This window comes from Pteropus alecto, unplaced genomic scaffold (genome assembly GCF_000325575.1).
Source record: "Pteropus alecto unplaced genomic scaffold, ASM32557v1 scaffold57, whole genome shotgun sequence".
Lineage (NCBI taxonomy): Eukaryota > Metazoa > Chordata > Mammalia > Chiroptera > Pteropodidae > Pteropus > Pteropus alecto.
Genome location: NW_006442508.1, coordinates 8,159,084 through 8,174,401, shown reverse-complemented (window position 1 = coordinate 8,174,401; position 15,318 = coordinate 8,159,084). Strand labels below are relative to the sequence as shown.

The window sequence follows — 15,318 nt, the reverse complement described above, 5'->3', positions numbered from 1 at the left end:
TCATCCTTAAGCTGACTCTCCTGTTAGCTGCTGTGTACGGTACGAGTCGACTGCTGACACCAGTGTATTTGGAAAGGTTGTGTTTGTCCATAGACTCTATTGACTGGAAACCTAAACTCTAGCTTTGCTTGTGCAGCAAGTCTCATGCTTTCGTTTCTTACTGCAACCATTCCAGTTTAATGGGAGGTTTTACCTCCTTCCTAAATGCCACAGTGTTTGATGTGCTGCAGTTCCTCAGCATCAGGAGGACATTAGGAGGATGTCTCAGGGCCAGGAGCTTATGAGCACTTTCAGAAAAAAAATATTATATGGCTCTTGCATGACTTGCTTTGGCAGAGGTCTCAAAGTGCTGTGCTGTGCTGTGCTGGAAAAAACTTTCCACAGATGCGTTCTGTCTTTTGTGCCTCTGGCATATTGAACAAGAGCATTTAGAACCAGCCGTGCCCAAGGAGGCTTGATTCATCTTGTGCCTGGTGAAATACGGCTCTCTGAACAGTGTGTACGCCCAGTCTCTGTCAATAATCCCCAGCCCTGGCCACCAGCTGTTCTTTTACAAGTGCTAAACTGTTTCTCCTCCATGTTCTATCTACCTATCCCCAAACCTGCTAGTGTCCTTTTTGAAAGAATCAGCATGAGGTCCTAAATAATAAACTGGGGTCCAGGAAACTTGACTCTGTCTTTTAGTCTGCTTCTAATGGCCTTTGTAAACTCAAGCAAATTAGTTAATAGCTTTGGGCTTTGGTTTCCTCATATTGAAGTTGAAAGAACTGCACTCAAAGTAATCTGTGTCTAGTTTGAAAGATGGGTGAATGGATGGATGGATGGACGAATGGATGGATGGATGAACAGATAGACAAGTGAACCATTTTTTAATCTGTAGAGCAAACCATTTCCTTTATGAAGATGAAAGGAAAAAATACCTGTCTTAGTATAGCAAAAAATAAAAATAAATAAACCATGAAAGAGTCAAAGACATGAGCAGTTTTGAACAGATGTTTTTCTGTACAGTCTTGGATTGAAACAATATCCTCTCTACAAGTCTACAAGTCTAGATTTCTCGAGAAGTTGGTTGTTTAAAGTCAGTTTTGCAGAAAGGGAAAAGCATCTTCAGTAGCAGGACTTAGAGACCAGCAAAGCCAAGGTCATGCCTCAATTGATGGGATGTGGTTGTGGTAACCCAGATTTCCTTAGAAACTGATACCTGTGCTTTCTATAAAGTGCACCAAATTCAAGAAGTTATTGGAATTGGATTAGTTTCTCAAAATTATCTCGACATATAATGTCAGAAACTGCTGCTATACTCAATACTTTTCTCCAAGAGCTGGAATCAGGTCAATAAAAGAGTTTTTTTAGACCTAATCACACATTATCTCTACCACAAAAGAATAACCAGGGACATAGACATAAATATGTTACTTTTCATATTTTGATAAAATATGGCATTTTTAAAAGCCCAGTTTGTTCTGCAAGAGATACTGGCCATTTAAAAGAGAGAGAGTTTCTGGTATAAGATTAATTTTTTGAAATTTTATTTTCCATGTAGCACCCATCGGGGTCTCTCTGGGCTCTACCAAACCTTCAGGCAGCCTCAGGAGACTGTCGTATTGGTTCACCTTATGATTTTAATGGCCCTAGGGCAATTTTTCTTTTGTGGTCTCTTTCTGCTATAAAATTTGTTTTTAAATATTAAATTTTTTTTATTATACAATTGTATTGATATAGATACAAATATATTAATAGTATATATCAAAACATTATCTTTGATCTAAAAGTTTATTTTTTTCTTCCAATTTTAAAAGAAATTAGTATATTTTCATGGGTCTCTAGGTCTTGTGGGCCCCAGGCAGGCACTGTGTATTCTGCACCTGATAGGTAGGTAAGTCGGCTCTGTGGTCCTAACCCCCACTTGGCTCCAGTCTGCCCAGGACAGGAACATAGTTAGCCCTTGGGAAGCAGTAAACTTTTTTCTTCCTGGGAGTGTCCTTGTGACCATCCATGTAGCAGTCCACACAGCTATCCAGAAGCTATTCAGTTCGGTCCCAAGGTGACAGCTCTGAGGTAAGGGAATTAGACTCACATTAAACTCATATGGCGGGAGTTGGGGTGGGGGGGGTAGTTTCCTTGTTTAAAAACCTCATATCCTATAGGAGCCAGTTTCTCTGGAACAACTCCATAGGCGTAGCTTCCAGCATGTCTCCAAAGGACATGCCCAGTTATACCAGTTGTACAAGAGTCATCTACTCAGAGAAGTCTAAGCTCTGGTTTTCTATCCAGTATTTATAGTTCCCCCAGTCTAAAGCAATTTACTAAGCAGGGGTCATTTTTATCATAAGCAATCTTGCCTGGCTAGCATTGACATTCTTCCCTTATCAGGTTTCCAGGGAAACAGCTAAAAAGTTAACCAAAGGTCAAATTCTTACGCAGAAGGGAAAGGGGGGTTAATAATACTTTGTCTACCACGTGCAACTTGCCAGTTGTTAAGGAAATAATTATATTAATGTTTCAATCCAGACTTTATAGTGTGTCTGTGGCAGAGACAATGCTATATGTTCCCCAAATTACATTTATTTTTCCTCCTGGGCACAGTTAGGCCACATTTTCCAGATTCCCTTGCAGGTAAATGTAGGTTTGACTAATTCTAGCCAATGAACTATGGTAGAAATGATAAGATCACTTTCAGGCTGAGCCCATAAAATCCCTCTGGAGATCCTCCTTACTCTTTCTCTCTTTCATCATCTGCTGACGAGCTGCAAAGGCTTCGGTGTGGGATTCCAGTGCCCCAGGGAATTGTGGAGCCACTGAGTAAGCAGGCTGTCTGAATGACTGCATAGGGTACAGACCCTCTACTGCCGACACACACTGGACGTGATATAAGCAAGAAATAGGTGACCAGCGAGAAAAGGAAAAAACCAAATTTGTCTGCTTTTGATTCCTCTCCTTACCTGCCAAAAAGTGAGCTGGCAGAGAATGTTTGATTAGGAAAATTAAAACACTATGGTTAACCTTCTTAATGTCAAGACAAACTACACGACTAATCTTTTCTTTGGCCCTTTCTCACATGTGAGGAAATCTTTGAGCAGAGGATTAGGAAAAGACATCCGTCTCCCCCATCACCACCTTCTCTGTGGTCTTTGCTGAGAAGTGGGTAGCTTTTGGCTGAATAGAAAATTCTATGACAGTCTGAGGATTCTCACATAAGAAACCATTGCCAGAGCAATTCAGTCCGGTCAGATTTCAGCAACATGATTTGGGGCACAAAGCAATCCAAACTAAGTGGCTGAGAGGAAGGAGGGAAAGGTTCTCATCATTAAAATCCTAATTAGAAAAATCTAAGAAATGTGTTTGCTAAGAAGTCACAAAACAAGTACCACTTTGTACCTGAGAAATTCTTTCCCAAATCGTGCTCTTTAAATGGACAATGTTATTCAGTTGTTCTGTGCTCAGTTGTTTTTATAAAGAATTTAGAGGTCTTTTCTACATAATATTTAATTTGGAAAACCTATCAACGCCTTTTTAAATTAATAATATATCATTTAGTGTGCTTTTGGGTACAAGTAAAAATAGAAAAAAGAAAACATCTCAAAGTGGCTTAAACAAGAAAGATGATTTATTGGATCCTATGATTTGAAAGTCCAGAGAAGGAACAGCTTCAGGTTGTGAAGGGCCATTCTGGGGTGCTGCTGGCAGGAACAGCAAATAAAAAGGGAGGAGCAAGTTCCATCTTGCTCTTCCGGCCTTCCAATCTCCCGCTAGTGCCCCCTATTGGCAGAATCTAACAGACCCAGATGGCAAAGCACAGAAGTTTGTGGAGCCTCAGCCCAGCATCACAGAACTGAGTGCAGAATGGCCAGTTGTGGAGTTGAGGGACAATAGTTTAATAACCATTGCATCTCTGTATGAAGGATGATTTTTTTTAATTGCTGTTATATGAAAAGATAATCAAAGGGAATGTGGCCAAAATATGTAAGAAATGAATATGATAGAGGCATGTCAAGCAGTTAACAAAAGCTTTTATGTTATTTTTCTCTATTATGTGACGCGTTTGTTATCTGTTACTTTTCTGTATTTAAATTGTGTTTTTTTTCCTCATTCTCAATATTACCTATATACCTTTAAAAAATAAAATAGAAAAGATTTACAACCTTCCCCAATAATGTGCAATGATCACGAGGTCTCGAGAATGAAGCTGCTAAAGGGATAGCACTTCCAAACCTCTGCTCACCCTCCAAGGGGAACTCCAGCTCAGTGGGCATCTTCTCCTGGGTGCCTCATTCCCCAGAGCTTACCTGAAAGTGGAACGGGAGAGAGCACGATCCTTAATCCCGCTGCACTTCCTTCTTTCCCATGTCTCCCTAGTCTACACAGAGGCCTCTGGAGCCCTGAGAACAATGCTGTCACCTTGTGCACGCGGTGCTTGCAGGGAGGAGGTGCTGAGTGTAGTGTATTAGCTGGACTGCGGAACCACCTTGTTCCTGTGTCTGAGCTTTTTTTTTTTTCAGGACTATTACTCTTCCTTCTTGCAAAAGGTTTCTCTGATGGAGGGCAACAACTTTTTCGTTGTGTTTTTGTAGATTGGGGAGCATACTCTCTCCTCTCCTAAATGTGACAGCCTATGTGCATTTCTCTCTGATTCTGCTTAAAGTTATTCTACATAACTGTTATATATATGTATATGTACACACACACACACACACACACACATACACACACACACAAATAAAACAAATAACTGTAAAAACTGTAAGGTCCTGGAAGGAAGGAATGAACTTTTATTTCTTTATATTCCCTTCATGCTTTGTATCAGTTAGAATTTCAGTAGTAAGTAACAGAGACCTGAAAAAGAATGGCTTAAACGTACCAGGATTTGTATTGTTGTGTAAAGTAAGTCCTGATTCAGTCTGTCCATGCTATGGTTATGGCAGCTCCACCAGTTATCGCCAACAAAGGTTTCTTCCAGCTGTTGCTCCAGCATCTCTAAGGAATGGCCCTTTATTCCTCATGGCTACTGGAGCTCCGATCATCACTTCCCTGTTCCGGGCAGCAGAACAGAGAAAGAGAAAGAAAACATACCCTTCCCTTTCAGAAAAAGAGACCTCTGAAAGTCCCATTCCCCTTCTACTTATATATTGTTGCCCAAAACTTAGTTCCAAGGTCATACCCAGTTCAAGGAAGGCTGGAGAATGGATGGGGTCTTTTACCCAATTGATAATGGGCTTGACTAAAAATTGGATTCTTTTACTAAGGAAGAAGATGATTAATATTTGATGAGAATGCTAATAAGGTAGTGGAGTATTGACCAAAGCGCTTCTCTTTGGGGAGCAGTTTAAAGAGATTAAAGTTTAACAGTTTAAATGTTCAGAAAGGCTGAGGTGGTAGAAGACAAAGGGAAGAAGATTTCTAGAATTCGGAGGCCATTCCATGGCCTGTTTTCTTAACATTGAAAATACTTATTGCAGTATGTTATCATTCCAGAAGTATATCTGTTAATTTTGGAAAAAGAAGGAAATAATGTCCCTTACTCTCAGAACCTGCAGCTAGCCCTAATTAACATTTGGTGTGCCTTTACTCCCTTCTCTTCTATGCATAATTTATTAATTTTCAACAAGTAAAAAAAAAATCCTTCTTGCTGTTTGTAGTGGTGTTTTAACTCTGTTTATAGAAAGCAATACACAGAAAAGTCTTACTCCCACCTTTGTCTCTTGTCAGGGAAGTCTCTGTGTATCACGAGATTCATTTTTTACAGATTTCAGCAAATGCAGACTTTCATTTTCCTTGTGACCTACTTGACATAAATGCCAGCCCATCATACACACCGTTTCTCACCTTGCTTTTTTCACTCCCACTTTATTCTGCATTTTGTTGTTTGCCCCGCCAGCACGGAGCTTCCCTCTTCACTTTCATAGCGTTCCTTCCTGTGTATGTTTCTCATTTAACAAACAGCTCCCTATTGATGGCACTTGAGTTGTTTCCAATCTTTTGCTGTTACAATCAATAGACAGCCTTTTATGGGTCTCATTTACATGCATTAGCATATTTATAAGATAAATACCCATCAGTGGAATTGCTAAGTCAAATACATTGAATGCATTTGTAATTTTGATAGGTATTGCCAAATTGCTCTCCACACTGATTTTAAGCCTACCCTCCCATCAGCAATATATGGGAGTTTCTATTTCCCCACTGCCTCATTGAAAGTGATTTCAAACCTCTGGATTTTTGCCTGTATGATAAATTTTAAAATCTATCTTGGTATAGCTTTATTATAAGGAAAGTTGACTCCCAGTTTTTGTGTTTTGTTTTGTTTTGTTTCTGTCTTATCAGTGTTCCTCTCCAGTGCTTTACCTTTCATGAGCATTAACCTATGAGATCTCTAGGCTCAGAAACATAAGAAGGCTACACCCCTCAACTGAACAGTTGCTATTTTCCGTACATCTTATTCCCGACAAACATACCGATTGCATGCTAGCTAAATGATTGTTTATGATTTTGATTTTGATTTTGATGGTTTATATCCTGCTTTATTTCTAAGATATTTTAAGTAAGAAAACTGGAATAAAAGGAAAATAAGAGTAAAAATAACAATAAGAAAATCAAGATGAAGCCAGAGATGAAGTCAATACACCAAATATCCTTGACACTTGCTAAAGACAGATTTGGCCAATGCAAAGAGAACCTGGCTTTTCTGAGCCTATAATGGATACAATAGAGACGTAACAGACAGAGAGTAAGCACTGAGGGAAGATTTTTCTTCTTCCTTCACCTTGTATGCTCCAAACTCAGGTGCTGAATGGAACCGGAGCAGCAGAGGCAGCAACGGGACTGGGAGTAACATGGTCCAACTGACAGGAAGAGAAGAGAGGAAGAGCTTTGTAGTAGAGAGAACCAAGGGAAGAGGCTGTGGGAACATGCTCACAAAATACAGCAGTTAGACGCAGCTGCCTCCAAACATTACTCAAACTTGGAAGGGTTGTTCAAGACACAGGAAAGGAAGGCACTTAGCATAACTTATCAAAATTTCAGTTTAATTCTACTGTAATCCTTATAGTACATGCAGCCTGCTTTCTTTTCGGCCCTGACCTTGGTCACATTCCTTTTTGGCATCTTGGCTTCTTTTTCTGGCCAAGTCATACATGGAATTGAACTCTATAGAGGAAGGCGGCATTGCTTTGAGCTTGGGTATCAACAATGCATTGTAAGAAAACATTTGAGTTCCTAGCAGAGGTTTATATCCTGCTTTATTTCTAAGATATTTTAAGTAAGAAAATTGGAATAAAAGGAAAATAAGAGTAAAAATAACAATAAGAAAATCAAGATGAAGCCAGAGATTAAGTCAATACACCAAACATCCTTGACACTTGCTAAAGACAGATTTGGCCAATGCAAAGAGAACCTGGCTTTTCTGAGCCTATAATGGATACAATAGAGACATAACAGACAGAGAGTAAGCACTGAGGGAAGATTTTTCTTCTTCCTTCACCTTGTATGCTCCAAACTCAGGTGCTGAATGGAACCGGAGCAGCAGAGGCAGCAACGGGACTGGGAGTAACATGGTCCAACTGACAGGAAGAGAAGAGAGGAAGAGCTTTGTAGTAGAGAGAACCAAGGGAAGAGGCTGTGGGAACATGCTCACAAAATACAGCAGTTAGACGCAGCTGCCTCCAAACATTACTCAAACTTGGAAGGGTTGTTCAAGACACAGGAAAGGACATAACTTAGCATAACTTATCAAAATTTCAGTTTAATTCTACTGTAATCCTTATAGTACATGCAGCCTGCTTTCTTTTCGGCCCTGACCTTGGTCACATTCCTTTTTGGCATCTTGGCTTCTTTTTCTGGCCAAGAATTGAACTCTATAGAGGAAGGCGGCATTGCTTTGAGCTTGAGTATCAACAATGCATTGTAAGACAACATTTGAGTTCCTAGCAGAGGGAGCATAATTCTAAGGCTGTTTAGGAAAACCTGAGCACAATCATCTTAATGTCTACATCAAATGACGATACCTTGCTTTCCAGTATATGTCACACATAAAATTATCACTTTAAATCTAGATTGAAAGACTAGTCATTCAATGATTATAGCTCTGGGAAGAGATATTTGCTTGTAGAAGGGAGTATGAGAAACAAAAAAACAGGGCTAGAGCACTGGGGCAAAAATTTACCCAAAACCCAATGTTGTTATCATTGTCTTTTCACAAGCACAAGATCATAGCCACTGCTCAGGATCAAAATAAACTTGTTTTGTTTCATTTGGGGCAGATAAAACTATCCTCTCTCCAGACAAACCAAACAAACTCTGTTACTTACAGCACAATATTTTGTCTTTCCAGGCATCCTATAAGCCATTGTTGAAGCAGATCGTGGAGGAAATATTTAATCCCGAAAAGTCAGATCCCATTGATATTGAACACATGTCTTCAGGCCTCAGTGATCTCCTTAAAACTGGATTTAGCATGTTCATGAAGGTAAAGTAACCATGAAGAGGTAATCCTGAGTGTAATGCTGTCTTTGCTGGGGGTAAATGCTGACACCCCCTTAACCCAGTGAGTACCACATAAGATACTGTCTAGTATATTGGCTCTTGTCAAATCAGGAGCAATCTTTATTTAACTTTTGGTTAAAAGCAGCCTGACTTTCTAGCTTCATATAACTTCTTTTGATCTAAGCACTATGGTCTTTTCTGATCAATATGTAAAGACACAACCCCTTCAAGATAGCACTACTGAAAATTTCTCTCCTCTTGGTCTATATTTTCACTTAACATGAACCCCTATATTGTTCACAGGTCTTCATGATAGTCTGTTGTTCTTAATTCTAGAATTTATTATGTAGGATGATGAGTAATTCTGCTCAGTTGAGTGACTAGCATCACCCCAGAACTTATTTGAAAATGATTTTTCTTTTGGCCCAGCAGACTCCCAGGTGACAAGAGCTAGAATTTCTCTTGCTAATATTAAGGTAGATCAAAAGTACTACACAACCTTTGCAATGGGGATGAAAGAAGGAAAAGTACACAGATGTGATCTATTTTTAACCCACCGTACAGTTTCTGAATTTAAAAGGATCTAAACAAGATTATAGGCCGACCTTCCAGTCCATGCCAGGACTCCACTTGTAATAACTCTTGGAAATAACAGAATGTTTTACCAGCTTCAAAGTGTCTTTGAAATCATGAATTAATCTACACAGAAGAGCTAGCTTTTTGGAGTTCAATAAATACATATGCCAGGAAAACTGGTCCACTCCACAGCTAGAGGACAGAAGCCAGACGATCAGACTCTCAACCAAGCAGTTAATGGCTGGAATGGAAGCAGGAGACTCCTTCCTGCTGTTCCCAATTATCAACTTCGGTTGCAATGCGTGACTGGTATTTTTTCTTTAATAACACAGCATGGATATAGCTTCTCAAGGTGTTCAGGGGCTCCTGTGTTGAATGTTAAGTCCAGGATTGTCCAGTAGCCCTTCATGATGGCTAGTTTGTACGGAAAATTCCATGCTAGATAGAAGTGGTCTCTGACCTTCTCCACTTGGGCACCCTGTTCCCTCATTCATAAGCTTGAACTTTACCCTGAAAAGAAACTAAAATAACAAATGCGGGCTTTCAGGCCCCAGTCAAGAGGATGACCCAATTGGCCATGTGTCCTTTCCCAGTCAGGCTGCTATATTCATGGTCTGGCCAAGGACACTAGTGGAGGCTGGAACCTGCCTGCACTCTGCTCATGGCACAAGTTTTTAATTTGCAAAGAGGCACAGTGTAGATGAGAGGAGGCCCTGACTCACTTTGTCCAGGAATGTTCCACAGAAAGAACTTCTTTCTTAGCCAAAGGGTCTGTGAGCAAGTTTGTTTGGGAAACACTGGGTTAAACAGCAGATTAATGCAAAATTCTTTGCTGCCTGACTTCACAGTGCCTTTTATATGCTAATGGACTTTGCAACTCTGCAAGGCCAATATGGAATGTTGTGGGAGGACTGTCCACTTGCATTTTCCATCACTGTTTCATGAACCGTGAGACATCACATTTTAAAATTACCCTTTTGAACGCTACAGAGTGTTTTCTGCAGAGTCTTTCTGTGGTCAGAAACATCACTGTCCCAAGTCAAGCTTTGCTTATGAAGATGGTTGGAACCATCCTGGGCAAGCAGTGGACTGCTACGCTTCTTCCCATTCAACTCCCTGGAGTTCAGTCTCATGAAGAAATGCTGCCCCTTGAGACTGATCTCAAAGAGAGATTTCCAAGTCATGGATTTAAGAAAAAGGAATTTGTTCTCCCAGCAGCTGTCAGGATCCATTCCTCAGCCCCCAGCTGCTGGGCCTCTGCTCTCAGTTCCCAGGGGCAGCTCGTCTGTCTGCAGCGGGTAAGGAGAGTCTCTATGGGCTGGCTGTAGAGCCCTCCCCACCCCAGGACCCCAAAGGAGAGTGGTTTTGTTCTGTTTCTACATAGGCCTTGGCGGCTGGCTCTTCCCACCGTTCCATGGAACTCAGCAAGGAAAGTTACCTCTGGCCCATGCATTCAGGGTTGGAACAAAATTGGGATAAATGTAAAGAGGAACAGCGAGTAGGGCTTTGAGGAACTAACTGTTACTTCCCAAATAGCTCTGTCTCTGAGATAGGTGAAGCCGTCAGCAGAGGGTGTCTCTACTCTGCTTCAGGCCAGTGGAGCGAAGAAAATACAAAATGCAGGCGGAGTCTCATGTGGCCTATGGCCATTTACCAGCCTCCTTGGTCTTGCTTCTGTTGCTTCTCACTCACAACCCAAAGGTATGCAGCTAACCTATGCTGAGCTTGCTATGGATCAGCCATTTTCATATTTAAACTTCACAACAACCCTGAGAAGTAAGTTCTCTCATTATCCTTGCTTTACTCTGGGGAAACTGAGGCCCAGAAAGGTTAAGCAGTAGTCGTGAGCTTCCAGAAATCCAGGATTGGCTTGTACGCTCCTCTCTTCTCAAGTGTTTTCCAAAGAGCACGTAGGAAATGGGACACCAGGATTTGTCCCCAGGTCAGTCTTATCCGAAAGCCCATGCTTTTCACCACAACATTGCTTGGCTCCAGGATGCTCCCAAGCATTTTCTTGGAAGAAAAATATTTACATATCATTAATTCTATTCTTCATGATTACTCATTAGCTCAGACACTTTCCATTTCCAGTATCTATGAAGCTCATGAATAAAATGCACACCTAGACTGGTCATCAGGGCACTCTCCCAGGGGTCGTCTGCTTGGTACCCTCCCTGTCTGCTTTTCTGAGACTTGGCCTACAACTTGTTGGCAGTGCACTCCCAGGAGAAGAAATTTGTGTATTGGCGTGTATTGTGTATTGGAGTCGCCTCTGCACAATCGCATCTTCATTCCGTATCGGCAGCCAGCAGTCATTGCTTTCTTGACACTTGCTGCCCCACTCTCTGCCTCTGGGACCTGCTCCACCCTGTCACTCAAGACCCACTGGTGCCGAGCCTGAAAGAAACAAAAAGACAGAGCCTGATGAAATGAAGAATAAATGTGGGATCCTTCCTGCGCTTAGGGAACTTGAGATAGTTCTAGAGCCGGAAAGGTCTGTCCCCACCCTGTCTCTGCACTCACAGATGGTATCACAGATGATGTTAGCTCAGGTCACCCAGAGACAGTATCTATAGACTGTGCAGGGGTGGATTGAGAAACTGGTGAGAGACGTGCTGGGAAATCAGGCCAACAGACATTCCCACAGATGTGCTGTAGGTGCCCCACAGCAGGTAATAGAAAGGACATGGGAAAAGATTCTCCAGGCTCCTAACACATGTCTTCTTCAGGGCTCTATACCTTGTGCTACTTCTGTGTTTGCACTTACACATTGGTTTGTAATGATACATGTTAGGTATCTTTTTCCAGACTAGTGTTTTCTAACTGCATAACTTGATCCACTGCACATTAGGGGATCGAGATATCAATTTAATGGATTGTAATATATTTTAATGAAAAAGAATAGAACAGACTAGCAAGGTGAAACTTTGCATCTAGCGAGGCAGAACTAAACAACACAGTCCACACATACACACTTAAGATTTAAATGTATCAAAAGAATCAAAAGAATGTGAAAGCTATGAGAATAGAGGGATGATCTAAGTCTCCTCTGCATCCTCAACACGTGGGGCAAAGTCCAGATAGGCTTTACGTACAGCAGGCACTCGCTGGAGGTGGGAGGGTGGTCCCAGTGGGCCTGTCAGAGCACCCACTAAGAAAGCAGCACATCCTCCAGTCACTGGCTCCTCTTTCCAACTTTCTGCCTTTAAGCCAAAAGCTATGTTTCAACAACTTCACAGGCGGTAGAGGTAGAGCCTGATCAGTCAACTTCAGTGACTCTCAAAGGAGTTGGCCCTCTTTTCCAGCAGCTGCTGAGCTAAGTGAAGCTGGTTATTGTTTTGTTATTACGTAACCCCAGAGAAGCCACGACCACTCGCTCCTACTCATCACTGTGCTTCGATGTGCACGGGGAGACAGAAGCCTGACTCCACTGCTGTCAAAGAAATCTGATGGTCTCTTCTGTCCACATGCGGCATGCAAATCTCTTTCTTCCACCTTCTTTGTCTCTAGAGAATAGAACAGATGCAAAGGAGCTGATTTTGTAGTGAGAGAACTCAAAGGAGTTGAGAGGAGTAACGTCCTAACAGAGTAGCTAAAGGGCAGGATGAGTGTTACAAGGGAGATTTAGGGATCTCTTTTCTATTTAATGCCTCTAATGTTTTGTTTGGTTTTGTAAATAATAGAAGGCCATCTAGTATATGTTGCCTAACAGCAGTCATTTCATTCTACTGCTTATATATGTTTACAGAGGGCAATAGAGAGTAGTGGTAACAGGTCCAGAGTCAGACTGTCTGGGTTACTAGCTGTGTGACCTTAGGCATGTTGCTTAACCTAACTGGGTCCAAATTTCCTCATCTCTGAAAGGGAGATAATAATAGTACCTACTTTATAGGGCCATATGAGAATGAAATGAGTTAATTCATACAGAGCTTGAGCTATGGTAAGTACTGTGTAAGTATTTGCTATTCTTATTTTTATAAGTTTGTGATCCTAGCCAGACTGTGACTCTTGAGAAAAGAGCCACCTAGAGTATCTTTGTATCCCTGTGCATAGCCAGTATTTGTGCATTTGGTGCATACAGACTAACCACTGAGTGAACAAGTGATTTAAATAGAAAAGAACAGATGCTTCACATTTCATATTTCACTGTGGTTTTGTACTTGTCAGAAAGACATGGAGTTCTAGTGCTCTTCTTTTTGTCATGCCCATGAGAAGCCATGTTTACAGGGCTGTGATGTGTTTTTCCAGACCCTCTTTTTTCTCTCCACTGTCAATCGAACCTGTTGATCTCCTCAGTCTCAGGGGACATAGACTGTCCCTCCTGGGGCCAGCTGTAGGGAGCCAGTGACATTCTGTATTTGTGCCATGACAGTACATTTCAAGGAAATAGAGCCAGCAGAATTAGACCCAGACCACCCAGGACACAGACGGAGAAGCCCAAACCCCTCCGTCCCGACTCTGTGGGAACATACTAGAACCATGGTCTCTATGTGCTTGGAGAGAGCAAGTTCTCTGCTCCACAAGTGTTTGCTGCTGCTTGTCACAGCCTCATGCTGTAGGGAACTAGAGACCGCCATCCCAGACATTTGGAAGTGGCTCACAGAAATTAGTCTTTCTTATATAAATGTCTGCAGGCAGTGAAAGTTAAGAAAAATGGCTGTATGTCTAAGATTCTCAGCATCAAATAAATTCTGTGCAAGAGGGAAGTCAGAGCAGCTGGATTTTGTCCTTCCTAATGTCAGAACCTCATTCGCATCATACTGCAACTCGTTAAAATCACCTTCTTTACCGTTGCTTTAGTGTGCTTTCCTGTATACATCAGACTGTCCAGAGAAGTCTTTCATCCCAAACTGTTCTGGTTATCTATTACTACATCAGAAGCCATCTCCAAACATTGTCTTAAAATAATATTGACCATTTATTTTGTTCATGAATCTGTACAATGGACAGAGCTCAACAGGGGAAGATTCCCCTCCAAGATGGCGCATTCACACAATCAGCAAATTGATGCTCACTGTTGTCTGGATGCTCAGCCCAGCCTGTGAGCTAAGGGACTCAGTTCCTCTCTATAAGGGCCTCTCCATGTGCCCTGGGCTTCCTCACAGCATGGCAGCTGCGTTCCAAGGACAAGCATCCTAAGAGGGAGAGCCAGGTAGAAACCTCAGAAGCCATAGCCTCCCTCCTCCAGGACTGTTTGTCCAGGCAGTCGTGAATGTCCACCTGGGGTCAAGGGGAGGAGACATACTCTCTTCCTCTTGAAAAGTGAGCAGGAGCGGGAGAGGCAGAAAATATTGTGGTGGCTACTTTTGGAAACCACTATATGCGCTTCACCTAAATATGCATTTGACTGTCCAGCTCGGTAAGGACAGTGTTTGCCAGATTCTAAGAGTTCTCCCTCCAATCTAGAGGGTAGAAAATTCACTCACACTGCTGACTTGTTTTCAAAATCAGTGAGCCCCAAAAAGTTTTGATAATGAAAGGCCTGCCTGCTGTTTGCCCATAATCTTTTAAAATTAAAAAACAAAAACAAAAATACAAACTTGGGAGAACAGTGAAAAGAAACTACGCTTATGAGCTACAGGACCTTCCTCTCCAAAGTTTGCTCCATCAAGCCCTGTAAGGTAAAGCAGACAAGCTGGAGAGAAGAGAGAGAATGCCCACAAGACCATTCTTCTTGCATCTCTAAAAAAGTGTTTCAAGTCAGCCAAATGCACTGGAGAGACTTGCTGTTAGCCACATAAAGCCCTCGGCTTCAAAGGGCAGCGCCCTGGGGGGAGGGGGATATCAAACCAGGGAGAAGACAGCTTTGGCAGAACCTGACATTCTTCAAACAGCCAAGTCTGCTCTCCGAATGTTGTTCCAGGCGCACCTTGATCTCCTTAGAGGAAAGCTTGATAGTGATCTAATAAATAAATCGAAACATACCTCTCCCCCACTCCCGCCCGCCAACTCCAGCTCACGTTAATTTAATTTAAAACTAGCATGTCTAATAGGCAGCACTTTTAAAATGCATTTCTGGAATTTGTGGTTTGGATTTCAGTCTCCTGAAAATAATATATTTTTTATCTATTCCATGTGTTTGGACCCCAACTTGTTTTGACTAAAGGACATGATTTGTCAAGATGTTTTCTCTGCTGGAATTGGTGTGGGGAGAGTGGGTTTTATCTAAAAATTGCATAAGGCCAATTTACCTATTTATATATGTATTTTTTAAGAAGTTTTTTGGTTCCATTTCTTATATGGTCATGCTTAATTGGAAAAAAA

At 41.7% G+C, this 15,318-nt stretch overlaps 1 protein-coding gene across 1 annotated transcript in view; it reads left to right on the top strand.

The window, feature by feature from the left end:
- The window catches only part of SCFD2 (sec1 family domain containing 2), a 352,474-nt gene that overhangs the window by 318,012 nt on the left and 19,144 nt on the right, over positions 1 to 15,318 (top strand). The window contains exon 7 of the mRNA XM_015597487.2: positions 8,327 to 8,461. Coding sequence (XP_015452973.1) covers positions 8,327 to 8,461 — 135 coding nt within the window. The remainder of the gene's footprint in view (positions 1 to 8,326; positions 8,462 to 15,318) is intronic.